Source organism: Magallana gigas, chromosome 2, assembly GCF_963853765.1.
Source record: "Magallana gigas chromosome 2, xbMagGiga1.1, whole genome shotgun sequence".
Lineage (NCBI taxonomy): Eukaryota > Metazoa > Mollusca > Bivalvia > Ostreida > Ostreidae > Magallana > Magallana gigas.
The window spans coordinates 12,327,477-12,354,880 of NC_088854.1; the positions used below are offsets into that span (position 1 = coordinate 12,327,477).

Consider the following 27,404-nt stretch of genomic DNA (forward strand, 5'->3'; position numbering starts at 1 on the left):
AAATATGATTGTTTCAAGAGGTTGATATTAATCTTAATGACGTTATGTCTCCATCTTCTCATTAATCATAGATTATGTAATGTTAATCATGAAATCCATGAGACAATCTTGTATTCATATGCGGTTTCTCGATGTTACATAGCTACATTTAATCGTTATTTGAAAATCAGTGAGGTTATGTAGATTCATTATCTGACCCCTGATAGCAAAAAATGGTTTCCCTTGACTTTCAGAATTTATTTAAAAAATCGGCCTGCCATTTGCCTGTTTCTGTAAGATGGAAGAATAATAGTTCATTCTAGATCACCATACGCAGCGATCACACAGGACTGTTATAACTTCAAAATTAAAATGCATGTTTAATCAAAATATATATTATATACAATCAATATTACTATGAAAAACATTTTCGAAAACTATACTTTAACCTTAACTACTGCCTTTTGAAATTTCGTTCAAGATCATTGGGTATCCTTTTTGAAACTCTATGAGTTTCTTAGCGCAGATGGAATCTAATACGGTATTATTAAGGGGTATAATGAAACAGACAGTTACAGAGAAGATATAATATAATTATATGGAAATACTCCGGAAGAATGTTCAGTTCAGTTCTTTATTAACTTTAAGCTATACAGCTATATATGAAACAAGCATTAATAACGTGTCAATCAAAATATCTCTCTTGGACACAATCATTTTGTTTATATCAATTTTCGTTAATTGTTATTACTGAAAATTCGTTAAGGTGTAATTCAGTGGAAGTATCTGTATGTGTATAAGATGAAAGACTGTTTCATATTCCGCTAAGGGCCGTGTGTAATTGGTCCCCAAGAAAATTGAGACATAGAATGCAACAACGCAAAAACTTCTACATATAAAGAGGTATTTTTGATTAATTATTATAATATTTAAAATGGTATACTATTATCTCAGTTTGCTATTTCAATCAATGATTAAAGGTGCTAAATGCAAATCGGCAATGAAGGCATCACACTAATTGATTAATCCTTGATCTGTAGAGTAACTTTGAGATAAAGTCACAATCAAATAAAGTGTTTCCTTTTTTGTATTTTATTTCGGAATCTATAACTATATCGACATTAGGTAGGAAGGATTTTACTTCACAACATAATTAATTCACTGTTCCCGGTTTCCTTTAATTTATCGTTGTTCACATTTAGAGTCCAAAGCTTATATGTCAGTAATGGATTGAATGTTTCATTGAGCACCATCAAATAACACTTAGAGTACGTGATGAAACCTTTCTACATGTGACAGCTTCAGTAGAACTGAAGCATGGTTGCAGAAAATTATATTATCTCAATACTCTGAATGTTATTCGTTGCCTTTGAAATACAGGTTTTTTCCGTTTGGCATTCTTTATCGACAAGATTATCCAATAATGTGGAGTCCTCGGTTTGAGTATGTATCGGGCAGTCGGAAATTTCGGGCACTGATGAACTTTCCGTTCGGATGGTTATAGCACATTCCGCAGATCCATTCCCGTTGATAACCTTTTCATGGTTGTTAGCAATGCTCCGGAGTTCCCATTGCTTACTACTCTGACTTACATCTTGGTTATTTGGAATCAATTCAGCATCCTCGCCCAACATAGCGGCGTTTAAGGTCACCGTTCGACACGTAAACGCAGCACGAAGAAATTTTCTGAATGTTTTACTCATAAAACAATAAATAGCTGGATTCAACGAGACTGTGACATAAGCAAAACACGGCGCAAAAATTTGAAGATGGTAAGAGAAAGATGTAGCTGGAACGTTGAGAGAATTCATAATTGCCGCCACGTGAAGTGGTAACCAGCATACGGCAAATGCTAATGTAACAACAAACGTCATTTTGACGATTTTCCCGCGTGTTTTCAGCGTAACTAATGCCGCCTGGTTGAGACGAGCTCCACGCCTTAGATGAGCCCGCAACTTTTGAGCAATTTGTATGTAACAAAATCCAACTAATGTCTGAGGAATGAGATAAAAGAAGATAAACATGCAAGCAGAATAAGCTTTGCGCTCGTCGTCTTCCATTTCTTCGACACAGATTGGGCGAAATGCCTTTAGTTCACGGACTACTAGGAGGACCGGTGAGAATACAAGAAAAGAAAATACCCACAATGCCATTATAATGTAGCTGGTATTCTGGGAAGTCCTGAAAGAAATACAAAAATATCGTTAAATGCAAATTAAAAAAATGTGTTTAAATGCCAACTACTTGCGAGTAATTTCCACGTTTATAATATGTATATTGAAATATTTACTTTGTTTCTGATCTCCGGTGATTCATAACTGTATTTTGCTACATAGAAGGTGTTAATGGTAAATTGAGGTAAACGAAATCCTAACGGTCAATTTAATCTGATTAAAATTTTCAGATCCACATTTTAATTCCTAATATTGTCCGATATTCATGCCGATATGAAAGTTGTTTTCTTTCCGATTACAACAGTTTGCTACTAAAACTAAAAACTCTGTATCCTGTTATTCAACTGTGTAGATACAGCTAAAAAGAATATACAAGTATGTCAAACAGCATCGTCTCAAGCCACGGTAACCACGAAGATTGTCAAGCCAAATCCGGCCGTTTATGTAATATTTCCGGCAAATCGCTACAACTTTAATTTATTTTGAGAAATCATTATAATCAACTGACAGCATAATAATGAAAAGTTGTCCTATTTTTATTAGGCAGGTTGCGATCAGTGATTATTTGAATAATTCAACTTAACAATAACTTTTCTTAAACTTGCCAGATTACCTATATAAAATTATGAATAATTAGCTACTGATCTTTGCTACTGATGACTTGACAGAAAAAAAAATGATGTGTTCAATACAAATACAAACACTAAATAGGCACTTTTTCGTGGTGTGTTTGGGGAGTATTGGACATTTATGACGCATTCGCCGGTGTAACGAAGAAGATCGACCCGGGTTGAAATTTGACTCGAGGGGGGAGAGGGCATTTTTTCAACGTTGAAATTTGAGACCAAAAGTCGTGAAATATATACCCGGGGTCATTTTTTAACAGCTTGAAAAATATTTTTCAAACCCTTTTATGACATCGACACATTAAAAATTGACCCTGTTGAAAATTGACTCCGACTTCAGAGTTTTGAATTGTCTTTGAACAGAAGTGTAACTTGCTCTTCCAATTTAACTGTACACGTATATACTTATAAGTTTCAGTTTCAAAACTTTAACTCTTTCATATTGTCCGCTATATTTGCCGTCTTGGGTGATTTGACATTTCAAATGTTGATTTTTCCGACTTCAATCATTTAATTTTTCATTAGACTGAAAACGTGGTATGTAGCAATCTCTAATGATATACCGTCCACTAATGATATAATGTTGCATTAGTGGTCAGGATGTTGACCACTACTTATATAATTTTTTCAAACCCGGGTCAATTTTCAACCCTGGTCAATATTTTTTGTTACACCGACATGATCACTATTGTTTAAGTAGTTTTATTTCAACCAACATTAATTGATATTCTTTGTTGTTCTAATCTATAATTAGCAAACCCACATATTCAACCTAACAACAGATTCGCGATTCAATTTTACTACAGACCACAATAGCAAATAGTCTTATCAATATTGTACCTTTTTATGTTAATGAAATCCCGCTAAAAGTTTTACAATGTTTTTTTAATATTGCTTTTCTTCAAATTTTCTTCAACTAAAAATATCTAGCAAACTCCTTTTAGTTTAATAATGATCAATTTGGATTTTGAATTTTACAGACGAAGTCAAAATTGTATGTATTATGTCTGTATGCGACTATTTTATTTCAATTAAAATGGCAAAATGTCAGGGGCAATGTCAGAATGGTGTATATTACAATAAGGGACTATATATATGTGATCAGATAGTCCCCCCCCCCCCCCCCCATTTTAACCAATTCTTATGTAGTATCGTATCAAAATCAAATTTTTATCCAACATTATGCAGAGGTTGTCTAAACTATTAGACTCAACATAAGTCACCATTGTCCTTGACCTGTCCATCTATGACGTCACTTAGGTAGATTTTGTTTGCAAATGTAAATATCGTCATTTTTTCCTTGATATTTTGCCTTTATAAGTATAGAGCCCAGGTATACTCAAGTACGACTTTAAAATTTGATTATATATTATTTAACTATATTATACCATATTATATCATTAAAGGACTAGGTTGCACTAATGCAATTGAAAATGTGTGCAAATGTATATCATTAGTGGTCAAGGTAGTACTTATTTCACATTTTTTCCCATATCATTAGAGGTTACGATTTTTGACCGCTAATGATATTAATCTGAAATTATATCATTAGCGGACGGTTAGGTTGTTCGTTAATGATAAAATTATATCATTAGTGGTCAACATCCTGACCACTAATGCAACATTATATCATTAGTGGACGGTGTATCATTAGAGGTTGCTACAACGCTTTCTCATTGTAATAATTATATTAAAAATTTAATTCAATTGAGACCTAGTCTAACATTTACAAGTGTCTAAAATTTGTTTGATGCGCTAATAAATAAAATGATAAGTTGATAACACTTAAAACAAACTTCTATTCATTAGCAAAAAAAATTATTGAAAGTTTGCGAGAGGGTCGTTGTCCTTAATATATTACCGTGAACAAGCCCTTTGATGTATTTGGTATTTGTTTAAAATAGTAGGGATCGGCTTGCCCGCAAACCAGTAACTGCAACTTAGTTCGTCTTGTAACTTCATTATTGATAAATTCATGCTTATTATGTTTTTTTAATTTGCTAAAAACAACTGGTTAAACAGCTGGTAAACTTTAATATGACATTTCCACATAAATCGTAACAAAATACACCACTGAACCAGGATTTTGAGACTGGCCAAACAATAATGAAACAAAATTCATCTCCTTGAAATAGTTTCACTACTTTTATTTTGCCAGCGCAACTTCTCATATTCAACTGGACAAAATTTTATGAACTTTTGTTGCCAATTAGGACGTAATTTGCAGATATGCATATTTATGGGAAATTCGATTACACTTATTTTCATGACAATGTCCCTTTTGAAATAAGAAGTTTGGCCTATATTGAATGTTCAATAGAAACAGTTTGTCAGTGGATCTCTTTGAAATTGCTTTGCAGATTTTATAAGAAATTTTGTAGTTGATAATGTGCAAGAAGCTAGGTTCAAAGAGCTTTCTGCGAGTTTTGTCCGTTTTGATATTAAATGTTTGGTTTATATTGCACTACTCCTACGAACTACTGAAACAAAATTTCGAAACAAGTAAAATGAACACGTGAAAGGGATTCTTGCTGAAATTTCGTCAGGTACTTTTTCTATGATCCCCCTTTTATTTAATTGTTCAATAAATCAACAAAATGATTGATATCGACTCCGTTGGTTTGTTTTTGTCGGGGTTTTTTTTTTGGGGGGGGGGGGGGGGGGTCTCTAATATTTGCTAGCTTGGGAAACGTTTTCTTTTCATGCGCATTAATAGAAATTTTCCCTAATCATTTCTTAAAATTATAGGAAACATTTATTTATTAACATTTACGCTTTACAAAGATCATGATTTTAACTCGTATAGACTTCCACTTGATCAGTCAAAAATTAACATTTTTCTTATATTTTAATAAATGGGAAATATAGAGCGCATGCCTGAACAAGGAAATTTTTTGTCACCTATTATCATCTCTGATTAAAATATTTTGTTTGTTCAAGCGTGCGCTCTATGTTTTCTGAAAGAAAAACTGCTTATAAACAGCTTTTTATGCTTAAAATGCAAAAGTGGCGGGAAAAGGTTGTCTTTACGATGTCATACTTCTAAATTGGGGGCAGTAGAATCAAAATGAACATTATGTAAAAACATCACATATATATCAGTACAAAGACAACAAAGAATTACAGTGAAATGATGATGTTCATTATAGGGGACCATTTTAGGCCCATATCATATATTGTCCTTTTGGTGTTGTTTTCAATCTGTTTTTGGGATTGTTCACTCGTATGCTTTTTTAAATACGTATTTCAAAAACAAATGAGTCTTTGTGGCTCCCAATGTTGAATTTCTTCTCCTCTAGGTTGCATGCCGCTGTCAATAGAAAACATATTAAATCCTATTTTACCACCTATCCTGTATGCTGTGGTCTTTGTTTGACTTGTTGCAGTAAAACTGCAATAGCAATTCCTTAGACATTGTAATTATTTACATTACAAAACCAAAGTTCTTCATATAAATAGGATCGCAAACTGCCTGTGGTAGTGCTTTCGTTGATCAGTTTTCTGCTGTTTTTCATCTATCAATGTCTTACTCTCCTGTCGTGAAAGACATTACTGGGAAGAGGTTCTCACTGTATTTGAGATTCCAATACTCTACGTACGTGTGGCACTGGAGGCATGCATTCATCACAGTGACAAAAGGATAAAAGGTTCACGTAGTATTCACAAGAAATGACAACCGATCCAACAGTATTTGTGAAAACAACATTAGTAATCTCTATGTAATCTGATACCAATGAATCTTATTATTTGTCGAGTCTGTTGAAAATTTCAGTACAATTGATTTTTAAACTAATTGAAACATAAGCATAATATCAAATATAAACAATCAGTTTCTATATCATTAGGTCACATAATTTAAGAACAAATTGAAATCAAGATGATTCTATATAAAAATAGAAGTACTGTAGCTCGTTGAGACACAGCGTAGAAAATAAATAGATATTGAGCGGTTCAATAATGAAGTGACTACTGCGACAAAAGAGAATTATACACGAGCATCGCAACATGTCTATCTATTCACATCTCGTGGCATAAATTCTCTTTCGAGGCAAGTACGTTTCCTGTCCTACAGTTTACGACGCTTAAAATCCTGTGCTTGTTTAAGACCTAATAACATTTCCCCCCAAAACTTTTTGTACATTACATACCAAATAAGATATTGTACTAATAGATGCTGTCACTAAAGTTGTCTCTGAACTATTTTTAGACAACTTCACTAACCACGTTAAGACAAGTAGTATTGTTTTTTTAACATATAAAAATGGCAACTCTCGATTTGTGAGTGAATATTATATATTCCCTAGATAGATGAAGTTGTTTCAAATAATGTAGTAAATAAGGTATTTCCACAGAATGGGTTCGAAATTTAAAATTTTAAGTCCAAAACAAGCGCAAGGTTTTATGCGCCGTGATTTTTTTATATGTAAGGAAATGCAGCTCAAGAGCATGTCAGATTTTCCCTAAGAGCTACATATCTGCAGCACTTGGGTTCTTACACTCTTCTATGAATTAAGTTTTCGATCATACAGAGCTTATGATACAGTTAAATAGATTTACAAATCCCTTTTCCAACTTCGCTTGCAATATATCAAGGGGTAAAAATGTTCAGTCACCTAATCACTGCTGAAACAGCCTCACTGGGATCAATGGGATAGCCACAGGAATTCCTGCCACTGTTGACGGGCATTTATGGGATGTCAACCCGAATTTTCTCGAAAAGCTACGTACAGTTCTGGTGCTATGATTTGTTTGTTTGACTAATAATCAAACATGATATTGACTTTTAACTTCATTAAAAATGTTTGGTTATTAGACTGCCCTTTATTATTTACGAAGTCATTTATCTGTAAAGCTGTCCATTACAAGAAACAATTCGCACTCGTTTAGTGGTGAAAATTGGGAGTTAGATAAATAGAACTTTAAGCATAAACGAAACTGATTAGGTTATCTGAACTTTAGAAATGATTTATATTAACGGAGACAACTGCAATATTGTGCTGTCTATAATTTAAAATTTAAATTCTTCAGAAATATTTTTGTACAAGTTAACCACTCTGAGTTTAGTATATCCGGTAATCCTTTTTGGTACAAGTTAACTACAACGTATATCTGGTCAATCACTCACTTCCTGTCAGCCTTACTGACCAGTCCGGTCTCACTTTGTCTATCGTCTTCAATCTTGTTAGATGCGTGCCTCGAGCCACTAAGTAAGTCTTTTTTATTGAAGTTATTGCTTAAATCTGTCAGTATTTAATTGTATTTTTGAAGTATAATTACAGATGGAAATTTTATTATGCAGATAAAACATTCTCAAAAGTATGGCACGCCATTATGGTCTTTAAAGTAATTTACATATTTTTTCTATGTATGAAGTAAGGTTCTATATTTTCCTATTTAGTAATTTGTTATTTCTATTTGTTGTAGTTTTTTACCAATATTATTCACGACGGCAACGTTTTCCACACAAAATAAACTATGAAACCCGTGTGACTTTTGTTTGCGTTGTGCGTTGTGCAAGGTTAGCTATCTGCCTGCACCAGGCAGAATAGTAAAAAATTAGTGAATTCGTTTGGCATGTCTGCTGAGGATCGACGGATACGGAAACTCACACCCAAAGGCCTCGTCATGTTCAACGAACAGTGTGAAAAACTGAAAAGAAAAACCGATGAAACCTGGGCGGAAGTGGAGGATGCTCTTGTAACATCTGGAACATGCGCAAAGGACTTCCACAAAATAAGAGAAGTAGAACGTTTAATTTCTGTGAAATTCAAAGATTTCTGTATCGCTAGTGAAGACTATAAGAAATATCTACTTTCTCAAAATACAGAGGAGGCGGTCAACTTGTTAAATGAATTAGAAGTTTCAATGAACAAATGTTTTTCAATTGTAAAAAGAACAAGTGATGATTTGAAGGAAACCAAATTTGAACTCCTTGAAACACTAAGTCATGTGTCGTCTAATGTATCAAGTTTTCAAAGAGCTAAAGCGCAAGCTGAAAGGGCGAAACTAGAACTGATCAAGAAAGAAGGTGAGCTTTTAAAACAAAAAACTGATATCGAAGCAAAAATTAGTATCGTCAGACAGGAGAAAGAAATCATCTCAGCAGAAGCGGACTTCACAGAAGAAGAAAAGATTGATCTTCCGATCTACTCAAGGGAACAGATGACGAGTTCGTTTATCCTCAAACACGACCATATCCCATCAAATACCGAGGATGGCCACATTCAACAAAATCAACCATATTTTGAACAGAATCCACCAATCAGTGTTCAACATCCAGAGGCGGATGGCCGACATCCGGGATATCTAAATGCAGTTAATCAAGGTTGTGTTCCTTCAATTCCAATTCTTCAAATGCATCAATTGTGTGCGCCTTCTAATTCAGTGAATCAAGTTTGTTCTACCTCGATTTCAGTGCCTCAAGTTTGTGCTTCTCAAAATTCAGTGTCTCAAGTGAATGTCCCTTTAAATTCAGTGTCTCAAGTGAGTGTTCCTTCAAATTCAGTGCCTCAGATGCGTGTTCCAAATTCAGTTGATCAACGGAGTGCTCCATTGAATGCAGCTTCTCAAGTGTTCGTTCCCTCGAATTCAATGCGTCAAGTGTGTGTTACTACAAATTCATTGCCTCATGTAATTACTGCTCCAAATCTAGTACCACAACGGACCGACAACACTTCGACAATGGCCGACTTTTCAAAGTTTTTGCTACGCAAAGATTTTCTACTCACAAGATTCACCAACTTTGATGATCGTCCAGAAAATTTCAATTCTTGGAGTTCTTCATTCCGGAGTGTTATACTAGAACTTGGTGTCACAGAGTTTGAGGAAATGGACTTACTTGTGAAATGGTTGGGTCCAGAGTCGTCAAAGTTTGCACGCACACTGCGCTCCGCAAACACCCACAATCCTAGCCTAGGTGTAAAGCGTATTTGGGATAGACTGAACGATAAATATGGGAGACCTGAGATGGTGGAACATGCTCTAAAACAGAAACTACACTCGTTTCCAACCCTCACAAATAAAGATCATGCCAAATTGTATGATCTCGTGGACATTCTCACCGAAATTGAATCGGCGATGACTAATCCAAAATACGAAATTTGTCTGAGCTACTTCAATTCATCTACTGGAGTACTACCCATAGTTGCCAAACTACCCATATCTCTACAAGAAAAGTGGACCTCTCAAGCAGCTGGATATAAAAAACGGAATGATGTAGCATTCCCTCCATTTTCCTTTTTTGTCGAGTTCATCCGTGAAATGTGTGAAATCCGTAACGATCCTGGACTTGTATGTCAACCGTCCACAAACACAAACATGGCATACAACAAACCTAGACCTACTGGCGCAGTCACTTCTCGTAAAGTTGAAATTGTATCATCAACTCCGTCAACACGTTGTCCCATACACAATGCTGGACATTCTTTGAACGAATGCCGTGGCTTCAAAAGAAAATCACTACGTGAGCGTCAAAACATTCTACGTGATAAGAAATTATGTTTCCGATGTTGTGCCTCACAAAGTCATGTGTCCAAAAATTGTACAGCGGACATTAAATGTGATATTTGTGATAATCCTTATCATGTCACAGCGATGCACATTGATCGTCGTCCTTCAAACCTCGAATCCCCTACACCAGTCTCAACAGCGAAAACTGCCTTAAGCAATGGCGGGGAGTATGAAGAAGGAAAACATGGGAGTCGTTCATGCGGGAAGATTGTTTTAGTGGACGTGTTTAGTCAATCAAACCCTGCGAAAGTTATCCGTGTTTATGCGACAATCGATGACCAGAGCAACCGGACGTTGGTGTCCCCTTATTTGATAGATCGACTCGGAGTTACAGGAGAATGTAAACCCTACACTCTTACGTCATGCTCCGGTGTAACGACAGTCGCTGGACGCCGTGTGAACGGATTATGTGTCAAAGCCTTGGATGGTACAACTACATTCAACTTACCGGAAGTCATTGAATGTGATTCTATTCCTAGTGAGCATCTTGAAATACCTACTCCCAAAGTCGCTCAATCACAACCGCATCTACAATGCATTGCACCTTTCATACCACCCCTAGATCGCAATGTGAATGTTGAACTGCTCATAGGACGTGACTTACCCGATGTACATCATGTGCGCGACCAAATTACTGGCAGCCAAGGTCAACCCTTTGCTCAACGTCTTCCACTAGGATGGGTCGTCATTGGTGAAATTTGTATTGGTAAAGTTCATCCTCCAAAGGAAGTGAATGTAAACAAAGCGCATATTCTTAATGACGGAAGGTGCACCACCTTTCCAGTGTGTCACAACAATATCAATGTCAAGGACAATGATGATGACATATTCATACGAACACCATTTGACAACAAGATTGGACCTTCTGTTGAGGACCGCAAGTTTGTAGCTCTTATGGACGCAGAGTTCCACAAAGACACTCATGGTTTTTGGTCCGCACCATTACCTTTCAAGGAGTCAAAACCAGTGATGCCTAACAATTATTCACAGGCCTGGAAACGTGCTTTGATCCTCAACACAAGTTTAAAGAAAGATCATCACAAACGTCAACACTTCTTTGCATTCATGTCAAAAGTCTTAGCTAGTGGGGCAGCAGAAGTTGCTCTTTCCGACATACCTGGGGAATGCTGGTATTTACCCCTTTTTGGGGTGTACAATTCGAAAAAACCGGATCAAATCCGAGGAGTATTCGACTCGTCGGCTGTGTTTCAAGACGTTTCATTGAACAGTGTGTTAATGTCTGGACCAGACTTAACAAACAACCTTGTTGGAATCCTCATGCGTTTCCGTGAAAATGCAATTGCTATCAGTGGTGACATTCAGCAAATATTTTATGCATTTCGTGTTCATGAGGATCATCGTGATTACCTCAGATTCTTTTGGTACGAGGATAACAACTTTGAAAAACCTTTAATACAATACCGAATGAAAGCTCACGTTTTCGGTAACACACCATCTCCAGCTGTGGCCACCTATGGACTTCGAAAAGCATCATCTGTTGGTGACGATGATGTTCGTAAATTTGTTTACAACAACTTTTACGTCGATGATGGACTGACGTCGCTTGCTACAGAATCAGAAGCAATCAACCTGATGAGAAAAACACAAGCAACACTGAAAAACAACGGAAACATTCGATGTTCAATCTTACTGGATTCTAAGCACACAAGAATTTCCCATGAAGTCCTTAGCACGTTTATGGCTGAAGCGACAGCGATAGTCAACGCCCGTCCACTGGTACCTGTATCCACCGACCCTGAAGCACCTTGCGTTTTGTCTCCAGCTGTTTTACTTACTCAAAAAACCGTTGATTCAAACGAGGATTTTAAAAATCTCAGTGTCAGCGAAGTTTATAACATTCAATGGAAATTTGTTCAGTCTCTAGGGGAGAAATTTTGGTGTCATTGGAAAAATGAATACCTGCAGAGTCTACAAGTGCGACGAAAATGGAAAGACTCTCGAGATAACATCCAAGTTGGTGATGTCGTTCTTTTGAAGGACATTGATGCACATCGCAACCATTGGCCGACAGGACTTGTTGAAAGAGTGTTTCCTAGCAAAGATGAACTTGTGCGCAAACTTGAAGTTCGTGTTATCAAAGATGGACAGTCGCGTATATATGTGCGTCCAATTTCTGAAATTATATTTTTGTGTCATTCCATTTAATGCTTATTGTGTTGTGACAATTTACAAAAACAGTTTCATGAACAACTTTTTGTGAACAGAGTACGGTTTATGCATTTAAGTGATATTTTCATATCAGACGGGGAGTGTGCTGTCTATAATTTAAAATTTAAATTCTTCAGAAATATTTTTGTACAAGTTAACCACTCTGAGTTTAGTATATCCGGTAATCCTTTTTGGTACAAGTTAACTACAACGTATATCTGGTCAATCACTCACTTCCTGTCAGCCTTACTGACCAGTCCGGTCTCACTTTGTCTATCGTCTTCAATCTTGTTAGATGCGTGCCTCGAGCCACTAAGTAAGTCTTTTTTATTGAAGTTATTGCTTAAATCTGTCAGTATTTAATTGTATTTTTGAAGTATAATTACAGATGGAAATTTTATTATGCAGATAAAACATTCTCAAAAGTATGGCACGCCATTATGGTCTTTAAAGTAATTTACATATTTTTTCTATGTATGAAGTAAGGTTCTATATTTTCCTATTTAGTAATTTGTTATTTCTATTTGTTGTAGTTTTTTACCAATATTATTCACGACGGCAACGTTTTCCACACAAAATAAACTATGAAACCCGTGTGACTTTTGTTTGCGTTGTGCGTTGTGCAAGGTTAGCTATCTGCCTGCACCAGGCAGAATAAATATCTTTTGAATTGTGAAAACTTTGCTTTAATACCAAGGTTAAGCTAATAGTTAATATATGTAGCAATTGCAAGATCGGTAATCGTAGATTGTATATAATGTCTAGGACCAAACTGCAATTTTTAATATAAGAGTCTCAAATTATTCATTTTACAAAATCAGTTCAGTTACATACTATGAAACATCGATTATAAACAAGCAACAAAAATTCGTGGGTTTTTTTAAGGATAAAGACTAACTATTATTGTTGCAATGGCCTCGAGAGAATAAAAACTGTTGATTAATTGATGACTTTTTTTTAAGTTTATAGGACAAATGAGTGCAAATTTGATGACTATAATTTTGTAAGATTGCTATTATTATCATTTACCAAAATAATGTAACTTACCTGTACGAACGTGCTCGTTTTGGATGCACGATGACGAAATAGCGATCGAATCCTATAGCTGTTAACGTCATAACGTTCACAGACATAAACACGACCATCAGGTACTGTACCATTTTACCTGCAATATAATCATCCCTTTTTTATGTCAACGTAGCATTTTCATTTTCATCTAGGGAAATAATTATGGTAGTTCTACAAAATTTGATATACCACGTAACTGAGAGAAAATAGACCACGTTTATTAAAGGCATCATCTTTCGACAACGTCTATTAGGAAACCATCCTTAACTTTTATGACATATGCATGTTTTACAAAATACAGTATATGTAATGATTTGCTGTACCCCACATTGCATACAAGCATGCAGCAGATTTAAGGTAAATGTATTGATAAACTGGAGAACCTGAGAGACAACACCCCTAAAGATGCAGAATGGTAGTTATTTCGACACTATTAACTTAGTTTGCATGCTATGTGTACATGAGTTAAGAAGATTTTCACACATTACATGTATTATTACCGCAAGATTTATGGAAGTCTGTCCTTATCCTGGAACTCTTGGCCCAAAAGCAAAGACTTTAAAACAATTTTGGGGAAGAAGTCTACAATTCTAACATTGCAATCATATTTCGGGAAGGATAATATTCAGATTTAGGAAATAAGATTTTAAAACCAACAGAGCCCAGTAAAAACAAAAGAATCTCTGACCATGGGGCAATGAAATTCACAACTTTTATGAGACTTCTCTGGTTATTCTTGTTGGCTGCTAAACTTTCGGTAGAAGCAGCAAAGGTTTAAATTATACACGTAAATACATAATGAACACAACTATAGTATTTCGCCTAGACCTGGCCCTGGGGCCATAAAACTTAGACGAGCTTACTTTTGATCTAAGTCTCACTTTTACAAAAGGAACATATAGTGGAAAAGTGAGACTGAGATCAAAAGTGAGCTCGTCTAAGTTTTATAGCCCCGGGGCCTGGTCATGAAATTTACAGTCGTTGAAGAGGATTTCTTGACATGCTCATATTAACAGTGACATGAAAACAGAAGAAAAAACACTCTTAAAGATTATATTATTTACAAATATGCCAAAGCCAAGGGTTTTTTTTTATAAATTGTAAGAAATTTCAGAATAAAAAATATTTTTATACTCCTATATACCAACTATTATCAAGACTGAACTGGTTTATTGTATAAGAAAACGTAAAATTGTTCAAACGGCTACAAATTACATGTGATGTATGACGTAAGATATTGATAGCAATAGGTCAGGTAAGTAAATAAGGTAACGTACGAACATATTTATTCTGTAAATGTTTACACTTTCAAATTAAATCTACAAAGTCTTGCACTAATGAGAATTCATTTGCTGTTAGTCGATGAATGTTAACATTTGGAAATGCCATGTTATGTTAATCATATCTGATCCCAGGGCCATAAAAGTTAGACGAGCTCGTTTGTTATCTCATTCTCACTTTTGCACTATACATGTCTTTTGTAAAAGTGAGACTGAAATCAGGCCCTGGGGCCATAAAACTTAGACGAGCTTACCTTTGATCTAAGTCTCACTTTTACAAAAGGAACATATAGTGGAAAAGTGAGACTGAGATCAAAAGTGAGCTCGTCTAAGTTTTATAGCCCCGGGGCCTGAAGTGAGCTTGTCGAAGTTTTACAGCCCCGGGGCTTCATCATAGATATCTAAGGCATCGACATGATGCCTTAGATATCAATTATTTCTACTTATTATATATGAAAATTAATAGTGTTTTTTTTCAATATTTGTCAAAAGAAAGGTGAAAGCTCAAGTAAGCTTTTCTGATCAAGATTTTCTGTCGACCGACTGTCCTTAAACTTTTAACATTCTGTCCAAAAATTATGTTTCCATCACTTGATATTTCGATCATAAATAGAGTGAAAAACGTCCAGCGCATATGTCATAAAACGCCCCCTTAATCGATTTAGGTATCATAACACAGCCCAAAAAATGACATGAAAAGTAACAGGATGATAATGTTGAAAAAATGTGGCACGAAGCATCCATTGGTAAAAGTCACTTAAAGAACATTATATTCTGTAAAATTTCTATTTATGCAAGCATCTTGATATAGCATAGATTCCAAATTTTTAATCCGAAAAGAGGTACTAAAAAGTAAAAAAGAATATTTTTTTTCTAATGTTGTCCTCGTTACAATATATGGACGAAAAAATGAATATTTCTTATACAAGATATATTCTTCTTAGTTTTTAAGATATTTTGTATTGCTGCTTTGATCAGACCACTGTTGCTCAGATATCTGATGTGGCTTCAAGGCTTCTTGTTTGTTATTCGTGAACTTGTTCATTGAGCGTTCAACTTGATTTTAATTGAGTCATTGGAACACTGGTTAATGAATCAATACTGGTTAACATATTTTAATTTTTTTTTACTTTGGGGCAAACTTAAAAGAAAACTATTGAAAATATGAATGCCCTTGAAATCTTGTTCAGAAACATCGTTTGATAATATCATTAAAAAATTGATTTATCACGGGAAAAATAATTTCGGTACCTATATTCAATTTGACATCATTTTAAAAAGGAGGTCTAGAGCTTGTTTAATGTCGTTTTTTTGGGAGACTCTAGGCATACTAGATATATTCAATAAGTCAAAAATGGACAAAATGTGTTACTTTTATCCTTCATATTTCATAAAAACATGATTTTTCATTGTGTTTACCACAAATTTAAGCCCCAGTACACCCTATGAAACAAAGATATTATTATGAAGCATCATCAAAAGAATTTATATCTTTAATTTAATAAACCTGTAGGCACCTGTCATTTATTAGATCTTGACCTTTAAATGACTTTGATTAAATCGATTTTTAAGATTAAACGTATATTCAGAATATTCTTGCTATTCTAGATAGATATTGTAATGCATGCTTAGATTCTATTATTTGAATTCTTTTAAGAGATTGAAAAGCTAGTTACATTTTTTCATGATTACTTCGATCAACTGAATATTTGCATCAATTGCAATAAATGCATTGCGTCCACATGTATTAAGACTTTGTTTGTTGTCTGTCTGTCATAAGCTATAAATTGTTCCAGAATTAGGCAGTTCTGTTGCCTAATTATCAGCCTTGGATCTATATTAATTTTGTAAATCAATGATGTATTCAATAGTATCAAAACAAGAAATTTGTATTGTTAGAGTAAAAAAAAAATATGTATCTATTGACGGACCAAGAAAATGAAAACGTTTCTGCCTTTTTTTCTAGTTTTTCTAACTACATGTACTATTGAATTTTCTAACAAACCATGACCTCTTATTTAAAACTATTTTTAAATGATTGGGATAGGAACAGCATAAAATAATCTTTGATCACTTTCATTTGGCATGAACGTCAACAAACAGTTTGAGTAAATAATACCCTGAATGGAATATTGCGACAAATGATTGAAATTTCAAATAAATCTTTTACGCGGAAATTGATTCATAAGCCGAATGACATGCACATGACGTTTTTCCTCCATGATAAATGGTGTATCATTGGGTGCTTATATATATATATATATATATATATATATATATATATATATATATATATATATATATATATATCATACGTGTGGTGTATATTACATATTACCCGTGTGATAAACCTTTGCTATATCAAACGGGTGATGCTATATCAAAAACTTCCGGTCCGAACTATTTTTGACAGAACCCCTCGCTTCCTTCAACGCTTCAGTGACATATTTTCGAAGATTTCGAAGATATTTTCAAAGATTCGAATCTATAATTGTGTGATTTTATATTTCAAAAACTGAAAAATACTGTTCATATGAGATGAAATGGTGTATATATTCGCAAGGCTTGCCGAGCGAATATAACCATTTCAACGAGTTGGATAAAGCAAATATAAAATCACACAATTATAGATGTTCTATTTATCTCATACAATTTGATTCATAATATGAAGCTTTTGAGACAATCCCTGATATGACCCGAATTGATTTTAAAACGATGATGCAACGTTGTGTTATGCGGTTATAATTGTGACCTTGCGCAATACAATTTAGTACGTCATTTCTGAGATTAATGTAAAGTTTCACTGAAATAAACCTTGAATTGCATTGAGTTATTACCTATATTTATATTATTTTCCAAAATTGTACACTTAGATATTAAATTATTGACTTTAAGGTATTCAATGTATAATGAAGGGATATTGAACAAATTTGAATCATTTTAAACAAGTTAAATATGTATTGATAGATAACAATGAAAGTGAAATAAACCAAATTCACATGACTGATAACATATAAAAAGCCGGTCATTCTGCACCTTAAATTTTTTAAAGAGTTATCTCCCCTTGATGAAAAAAAGGAAATTTTAATTTCGTCAAAATATCTGCGGTAAATGATTCATTTTATTTCATTTTTTAATAAAGAGAAAATTTATGCATGTATTAACCAAGAGAATTTTAGGAATTTTAAGTTACTTTTTACAATATCTTAATAAAACGTACCTTCCCCATAGACTTCAATGCAAAATTCAAAGTGTAACTAATTGGACCATAATCAAAAATTTGATAATTTCCTTTGGTGAAGAATAATTTTTATTTGATATCTATTTCATTAAGTAGGTACAAAATCTGGTCGTTATACACTGAATATCTTAATAAAAAGAAGACTTTCTAAAATTAAAATCATGATTTTTCACCACAACCACTACAATATTGGTCCCGAACGAGGGCCTTAACCCCTTATCTAGGAGCCATAATTCTCACAATTTAGAGGGCTTCGTGGACATCATTCAGTTTATCTCCCGCTACTGTAAATGTAAAGAAGATTTACATTCACCAATTGAGCACATTGGCCCTGCCTTAGAGCCTGAACCCCCGACCCAGGGGCCATTAATTTGATCTTTTAGGCAGAGGGCTTCTGTTAGGGCCTGGACGCCTGACCAAGGGGCCATAAATTTCACAATTTTGGGAGTTTTATGAACATCATAACTACATGTATGCATTTAGCTTTTCCACATGTGTGGGAGCAGAAAATAAGATTTAGCATATTTGGCCCCGCCCATGCAGATAGGGCTCTTAGGGTGGTATGGTCATAAATTTAACAATTTAGATTTCTCATATTTTAGAGATATTTCAAAAGACGTAAAAATTTAAAACTGCTTACGGTCGATGAACGAAGACCAAATGGCAAAAGGGCACCTGAGGGACTCAGGTGAAGTAGTAATGCAAATGTAAGTCAAAACAATATTTATGTAGAACTAAATGTATACGGCCTACTAGGCAAAAGAAAAATACAGGACATATTACTTACAGATATATATTTTGTAGTGTCTTTGTCTGTGATAACACTAGATTAAATTTGTAACGCATAGTCTTATACATTTCAACAATGACGCAAATGGCGTAGTGTGGTAAACAAGCATTTAACGTCCAAAACAGGAGGAAATAAACTAAATGCATGGTTATGATGTTCATAAAGCCCTCTACTTAATTGTTAAATTCATTAGTTATGCATTTTAGTAATGCATTTGTAATGCACAAAATTTTAAATTCCCCTGAATTAACAAATTTTGGCCAGTGGAGCTCGGGTAAAGATAATCCGAGATTTCTTCAATACCTGCCCCTCCCTTTCTGTGAATTGTTGTTTGCAAACATCAGATGAAAGCGACAGTCAGAGGAGATACGGATTATGGTTTAAATTTCAATGTGACACGGAAAATACTTACATGAGAACCACTTACGTGTCCATGTACGGGCCATGGTACGAAGGTTACCTTTAGGGCCAGTAGGCCTCTTGCAATTTTTTTCTTCAATTCAAATCAAGGCTTATCTGTCTATCTGTGCTCTGTTATACATCAAATCGAGTACATGTAAGAATATACATATTGATATTTCAGACACATCTACTTAATTTGATGGATATACACTGTAATATCTGTCCTGTTCATAGATTTTGTAGTTTTTTACTACTCTTCCACTATTTTGTAGATCTATTCATTTCGACCAATAATTGTACTAAATCTGTAATGACCTTACTAAAGTCAAACATTTTAACATATTAACAAATGAACAGGCTTTAAGTTGCAACTCCATACAGGAAGCACTTTTAACACCATTTATTCAACAATTTCCTTGATTGAAGAGTTCCAGGCATCACTGCTTTCGTTATGCAGTTCAGTACTAAGGGGATACTTAATGTTGTCGAAATAATGAATAATTTATAGGATATGTACAGTTCGACAGGTTGACCACTAATATATATATATATATTTACATGGTCATGATCATGACCAACATTGAGCCACGACAACCTTTACACAAGACATCTTTTGAAAAAACGCGCATCCCTTAAATGTCGAACAATTGATTAAGTAGATCTCGAATCAATCATTTGCAAGGACGTTCGCATGAATCTTGCTTTCATTTGCGGCATTGCATGAAGAGTTATTGTATCGATTGAATTTTTTAAAGCAATATGAGCTGCAATTTTTTATGCTATTTTATTTTTTACGAAAATGTTATTTACTATTAAAATGACAAAAAATATCATGATTTGTTAATTTCTGTAAGCCTTATTTTAGTGGAAAAGCCGTGACGAAGCCTTAATTGAAGCAAATTTTGAATTGTCGTCCTGTACAAATATTGACCTGCTATACGAGTAATTCCTTAGAAGAGAAATCTTTCTTCTGACAAAGATTAATGGTTTTTTGAAGTCTTATTTATCATAGAAGTTTAAGTTACATGCAGACTTAGCATACCAGCAGGTGTTTGCGGAAAAATAAAATTCTAAATAATACAGCTCATACTGCTTTAACATCCTAAAAACTTGACAGCGATTACTAATTTATTTTCATTTTACGTGGTTAATCATTTTCTATTGAATAATGCAAAATGTCAATTTTTTGAATTGTTTTTACATTTCTAATTTGAAAACAACCAACGGTGCCTAAAAATTCGCAAATGAAGTGGACAATTATTATAATCAAGTGCATTTGTATACTTGTGTGTAATACAACAGCCAAGAATAGGGCTAAAATTACAAAAACACATACACGTACTTACAATGACAAACACTTTGGGGAAATGAAAAATTTTCAAATCCAGACTTCTCCTGTATCATTTATAAATGCTTTGTATAAATGGCATTTAATCCTGATGGTTTGATGCCGAGTACATGTATTTTTGCTTTAACAAGCCTTTTAAAATAAAATATAATATCTAGCACTCAGTTGCAGTGTATCAATGCTATTTAATTTTCCCTGGGAGTCCGATCTTGAAATAAGACATGCAAATAAGATACATATATAATAAACCGTATTCATGTGCGAGTTGTAGTCTATTTTCCTAAAAATACATGAGAAGACTATAGGAACTGGATATATATACATCCGATAATCATTTATATAGGATCATGTTATAAACTTTGGTGGCATAGATCTGCCACGACTTGTCAGATGATTATGTCGACTTGTCAGATCTTGATGTCAACTTGTCAGATAATTATGTGGACTTGTCAGATCTTTAAGTCGACTTGTTACTTATCCACGTGTATGGTGGCATAGATCTGCCACCACTTGTCAGATAATTATGTCGACTTGTCAGATGATTATGTCGACTTGTCAGATATTTATGTCAACTTGTCAGATCTTTATGTTGACTTGTCAGAAAATAACCATTTTGACTAGAAACTCATTATTTTGTTTTAAAGCGTGTAAGTGCCACTAACTGCTATTTACTTGGCATTATAATATCTGACAAGTCGACATAAAGATCTGACAAGTTAACATAATTATTTGATAAGTCGACAAAAAGATCTGACAAGTTAACATAATTATCAGACAGAAAAAATAATATGGCCACTAGTTTAAAGAAAATTATCATTCAAATTATAAGTCGAGTGCCAGATAATGATCTTGACTTGTCAGATGTTATGTCGTCTTGTCAAATAGTTATGTCGACTTATCAAATAATTATGTCGACTTGTCTGATAATTATGTCGACTTGTCAAATAATTGTGTCGACTTAAAAGATGCTTATGTTGACTTGTCAGATCCTTATGTCGACTTGTCAGAAATTATTATTACAACTGGATGGCACAAATTGGGCGTGGAAAGGTTAAAGTGTTAAATTTTTAAACACGTGGATAAGTGATATGTCGACTTAAAGAACTGACAAGTCAACATAATTATCTGACAAGTCGACATCAAGATCTGACAAGTCGATATGATTATCTGACAAGTGGTGGCAGATCTATGCCACCATAGGATCTTTATGTCGATTTGACAGATAATTATGTTAACTTGTCAGATCTTTATGTCGACTTGTCAGATGATTATGTAAACTTTTCAGATATTTATTTCGACTTATATGAAATAATGATGACAAGTAAATGGCAGTTAGTGGCACTAACACTCTTTTACAACAAAATATTGAGTTTCTAGTCAATATGGTTATTTTCTGACAAGTCAACATAAAGATCCGACAAGTTGACATAAATATCTGACAAGTCGACATTATCATATGATAAGTTAACATAATTATCTGACAAGTGGTGGCAGATCTATGCCACCATAGTCATGGAAAGGTTAAAGTGTTGAATTCTTAACCACGTGAATAAGTGACAAGTCGACTTAAAGAACTGACAAGTGAACATAATTATCTGACAAGTCGACATCAAGATCTGACAAGTCGACATAATTATCTGACAAGTGGTGGCAGATCTATGCCACCATAAATATGGTTATTTCTGACAAGTCAACATAAAGATCTGACAAGTTGACATTAATATCTGACAAGTCGACAAAATCATCTGACAAGTCGACATAACTATCTGACAAGTGATGGCAGATCTATGCCACCATAATAAACATTGCACATCTCATCTAACTTTTAAGGCTTTGAAAGGATTCTTGGAGTTCATAGGGGTTTTTAATTTTATATTTCAAAACAGGAAAGATGTTTTTTTCTCAATCACTGGTCTTGAACAGAAGTTGTCGAGGTCAATCGGTTTTTGGAACGCAGTTCGCTATTTGCAATTTAAAATTCTGCGTTCTAGAACGCAGTTTGCATTTCAAAATTTAGTATTCATATTTGGGGGTCATCTACTAGTGGAAAATCATTACCACCGTGAAAATATAGTAATGTGCTCATCTCTAGTTTTCAGCCGGGCTTTGCTAAAAGCAGAGTCCTGGCTGTAGGCAGACAAATCGCCAACGATACTATAAATAGCACAACTTCAAAAGTAAACAAAAAAACCGAGCAGCGTCAAGGTAAAAGCTTCCGCTATACCAGATAGTTACACAGACAGCCATGTTTTGGCAAATCTGTTGGGTTTTTTTATTAGTTTGCAAATACATATAGCGTTGAATTTTTTTACTTTCTCATTAATTACGTGTGTTTTAAACAAGACTATGCGTTTTGGGCACATATCAATTCGCATGAATTTCCATTAACTACTGTTCAAAGCATTGATGTTTGGCTGCACATAGAAGTAATGAGGGGAAGGGGTTGATTTTATAACGCTTGTTTCAATTTTCAATGCAACTGTTGATTTTTTTCTATTAGACAGACATATTTTTATTTATAGCCGCTAACAAAACAATTCAGTCGCTCTCTGGCGCATTTCCGACATTAAACAAAAATGCACAATTTCATTATATTAAGAAGATTTTAAACATCGGGTTTTCAAACATCGAGGGCCCCTACCCTAGACGTTGAAATTTTCAGGATCATCTACTCGTGATATACCACTACTATTGTGAAATTATGATGTGGTTTTCTATATTTTTTTTTAGACCCGGGCCTCACTCATAAAACACTATTCGTTATAATAGGGTTTTAAACATCAGGTTCGGAAACATCGAGGGCCCCTACACTGGGCGTTGACATTTTCAGGGTCATCTTTTAGTGGTATACCACTACCACTGTGAAATTATGGTAATGTGGTCATCTCTAGTTTTTAAGATTCTTCTATAAACTTTTAATGTTTTTAAGACTTGGGCCCCACTCATAAAACACTAATCACAATATTCAAATGTGAACTGCTTTCTAAAAAAACGATAGAAATCCACATCACCATACTTTATTAATTGGACCCGAATCTAAAAAACTGAAGTCCACATTATCATATTTTCACAGTGGTAGTGGCATACTACTAGTAGATGACCAAAAAAAATTTCAGTCTCCAAAGTAGGGACCCTCGATGTTTCTTAACCCGATATTCGAAATCCCATTATAATGAATAGTGTTCTATAAGTATGGGCCCGAATCTAAAGAAACTAGAGTTGACCACTTCTTTATATTTTCACAATGGTAGTTGCATACAACTAGTAGATGACCCTGAAAATTTCAGCGCCAAGGGTAGGGGCCCTCAATGTTTCGAGTTTTAAATCTTTTTATAGTGAATAGTGCATTTGGGGGGGGGGGGGGCTCCATATCTTAAAACTATAAATGACCACATCACCTTGTTTTCACGATGGTAGTGATTAACCAATACTAGATGACCCTGAAAATTTCGGGCCCCAAATATGAATTATTTTGAATTGTGAACTACGATTTTTCTAGAACGAATTGCGGATAGTGATCTGCGAAATACGTGTCAAAAAATAATAGATATTCTTCATAGTCAGTGTTAGCTATTTATTGAAAGCCTTAAAATAAACGACCACATTTTAATCAATACACGTGACAAAGAGCGTTAATTTCAACAAGCGTCAGATACTCATCAGAGAAACTTCTTTTATAATTCCTCTGGGTATCCCATCCCGATTTTTATTTTTCAATTTAAATGAATGATCTCTTTCTGTCGGCCTTGTTCGAGAATGATAAACCATATACTCTTTAGTGCAAGGAGGGGGGTGTTAATGTTGTGTCGGTTTGCTCTATATCATTCTAAAATAAAGATTACTTTACTATATGTATATATATCTAGACCTTGAGGTCTTGAATTTACCATCGTATAAACATCCTTCTCGCTCCCATGACCATCGGCCAGTATTTAATGTAAAGAACAACAAACAGCAAACAAACACATATACTAAAACTTTAAAGGGAACAAAAGCTGATCCAAAAAGAAGAGAGAAGATTCTCAAATTTGTTATCGTCTGTCATATACTGTAGTCTTAATGACAGCATTTAAACAGTTTACCAATAAAATCTATGGTTACAATTCAACGACCCCATTCCCAGCTTTTTAATGGCCAGAAAACGTCGCCGCATACTTACTTTAAAGTTATGTATTATGTGTAAAAGAAATCAGGATTTTTGTCGGGTTTAAGTGTCATTATGGCAGATCAAATCGGATTAAATCGGAAACTGCATCCCAAATGATTGTCCATGCCGGTTCCTTTTACAACTGATTTCCGGTGCATTTACTTTCGTTCTTCAATTTCATAAACAGTTTCCGAATTTAACACCCTTATATATTTGCAATTTTTGAAAAGGAAGTGTTACACTCATAGAGAAGGATATCCAGAGGACATAATCATTTATGTCCTCCGCTATTTTGTGAAAGCGAGGGATAAAAACACTTTTTAAATCGATTATACCATTGCGAATGGGTTGTATCGGGATTATATTCCCAATTCAGCTGCTCGTATAATTTAAAGAAGTATTTATTTAAGTCGTCTTTATTCTATTTCAAGCAATCACTGAAGAAAAAATTGACCCGCATATCTGTGAATTATACTTTTTCTCCCACTAATGCTTGCTCTCTTCAAACTCATATTGATCCATTATTATATATATAAAGTTCGTTTTTCAAATTTACAATATTACTTGGTGCTTTGTTCATCAAACAGCATTGTACATGTGGTGCTCTATAAATATGTTTGAAAAATATCATCCTTATTCTAATCATTAAATAAAACTTGTTCTTTTTAAAAATATGGAAGTAATTTTGATGCACGCTTCATTTTTCGTGATGTGTTTAACCTTGAATCGTTATTGATTGGGTTGTATTTAAACTTTGGATACGTAATGACAATGCGTTGATATAAAAATTCACCAAGGACTACAGATGTAGCTGCATATATATGTACATGTCAGAGACTTTTTTAATAAAAGTGGAAATGATCCAGTTCCTGTCACTTCTAAGAACTAAACATATCTGTAGATTCATCATACATGTTTTACCGATGTTTAATTATTATCAAACATGCAGGCCAATATCTGAAGAACTAACAGCCTCCAGTCATGCTGATGTGAGGAATGTTCTATAGATCTATAATAGCACGAGACAGTTCTTTGAAATTTTGTCACCTTAAACTAACATACTCAATATGTTCTTGCTGTGTCAGACTATTAATTGCCAAGACTCCATAGATATCTTTTCATATTCTTTGCCCCTAACTGTGTCGATGTGGTGTACTTTTGTTTTTACCTCACATGAAAATCAATCGTTTACTTATCTGAACCGAAGGTCACAATCGCAAAAGTACAGACTTTACTTTTCTTACACTTAATATTTATTGCCTCTTAAATAATTGGTTACACAGTAAAATTATCAGCGTGAACAAGAACAGAAAATTATTGTTAAAATTTGTTAATGTGTCCATTTTAAGAGATTACTTGTCCGGGTTTTTTTTGTGTTTGTTTATGAATTTTGTTTTTATTTTTCAAAATGTCGAAAATGTTAATAATTTTTATCATGTATAAATGTTCTTGGAGTATTGCTACGACAAGAAACGGAACGGTTCATAAAATATATGATGTCAATTAATCAATCCAAAAATATGCCGTTTGATATTTTTGGCAAAATTGTTTTCATAAATAAATATTTGAATGAAGGTGAGACGGCCAATAAATCATTTTTTAAAAAAGCATTGAGATTTAAAAAAAAAAGTCTTTCCATTTGAGAAAAAATGAATATATTATTAGTGGATTAATAAAAGACTGATACAACGTGGTGCAAAATACATGTAGATTCATGTACAATGCAACTGGGATTTTAATTGAAACGTTGATGTAACAACTGAATTCAGATGCTAATGATGCTCAATTGTTTATGACATACAGTTACTCAAACAACAAAAAATAAGGATACAGGGGCGTAATTTAAATTTGGCAAATACCCACATGACTTATTATTTACAACCAATAAAATCATATTTCGTACACGATTTTTGTTTATATATGCATACAATTATCCCCTTCAAACAACAATGTCTCCAATATCGCCAAATGGGAAAGGGGTTATGCAATAATAATTTCAAAATGTGTTCTAGTTAAGATTAGAATTCTTTGATTTCAAACTTGTCATCTGACACACGCATCTTTGATCTCTAATACAACTGGGTAATCGGCATGAACATACTAATGCTTTGCAGTAATACAGCACCAAGGCAAGTGCCATTAGGAAAATGCTCTCCACGCAAATTAACCCAATATACTAAAATAACCCCATTGCCATATGTTGTGTAGGGCAACAAGTATTCTCACTCAATGCTTGCAGAACGAAATACAATAAACCGACTTATTCATACACACGTGCTTTAAAAAAATGACCCCCCTCCCTCTTTCTGACAAAGACTCTGAAGCAATAATTTGATGATATTACAATTAAACAACTGAAAGGTAATTGATAATTAACTGTTCAATTATCAGATTTTTTTTCACTTTGAACAGTGATGTCAAAGGATTGGAATGCAATTAATGATAATACTTTTATTTCCGGAAATTGTAAATATATTTTATAATTTTCCACATGGTGAGATATGTACACTGGAGTAAAAACAAAGGGCCGACACTTCGGTTAATTGTTTAATTGTATTCAATAGAGGTTTGTCTTCAGGATATAATTGAAAAATCTCTTACACTTCAGTGCTTCGAACTGATCATTATGTTTTGTGCAACACAGAAATATCTACAACCTGTTGTCGCCTGC

General features: G+C 34.2%; 1 protein-coding gene and 1 long non-coding RNA gene across 2 annotated transcripts in view; one reads left to right on the plus strand and one right to left on the minus strand.

The window, feature by feature from the left end:
* Positions 1-980: 980 nt before the first annotated feature.
* Positions 981-27,404, minus strand: part of LOC105334413 (galanin receptor type 1) — a 29,330-nt gene continuing 2,906 nt past the window's right edge. Inside the window, exons 2-3 of the mRNA XM_011437852.4 lie at positions 13,505-13,622; positions 981-2,160 (exon numbers count right to left, since the gene is read on the minus strand). Coding sequence (XP_011436154.4) covers positions 1,311-2,160; positions 13,505-13,622 — 968 coding nt within the window. The 3' untranslated portion in view covers positions 981-1,310. The remainder of the gene's footprint in view (positions 2,161-13,504; positions 13,623-27,404) is intronic.
* On the plus strand, positions 12,188-13,054 carry LOC117687801 (uncharacterized). Its single transcript, XR_010710766.1, has 2 exons — positions 12,188-12,773; positions 12,991-13,054. It is a non-coding gene; the product is annotated as an uncharacterized lncRNA (long non-coding RNA).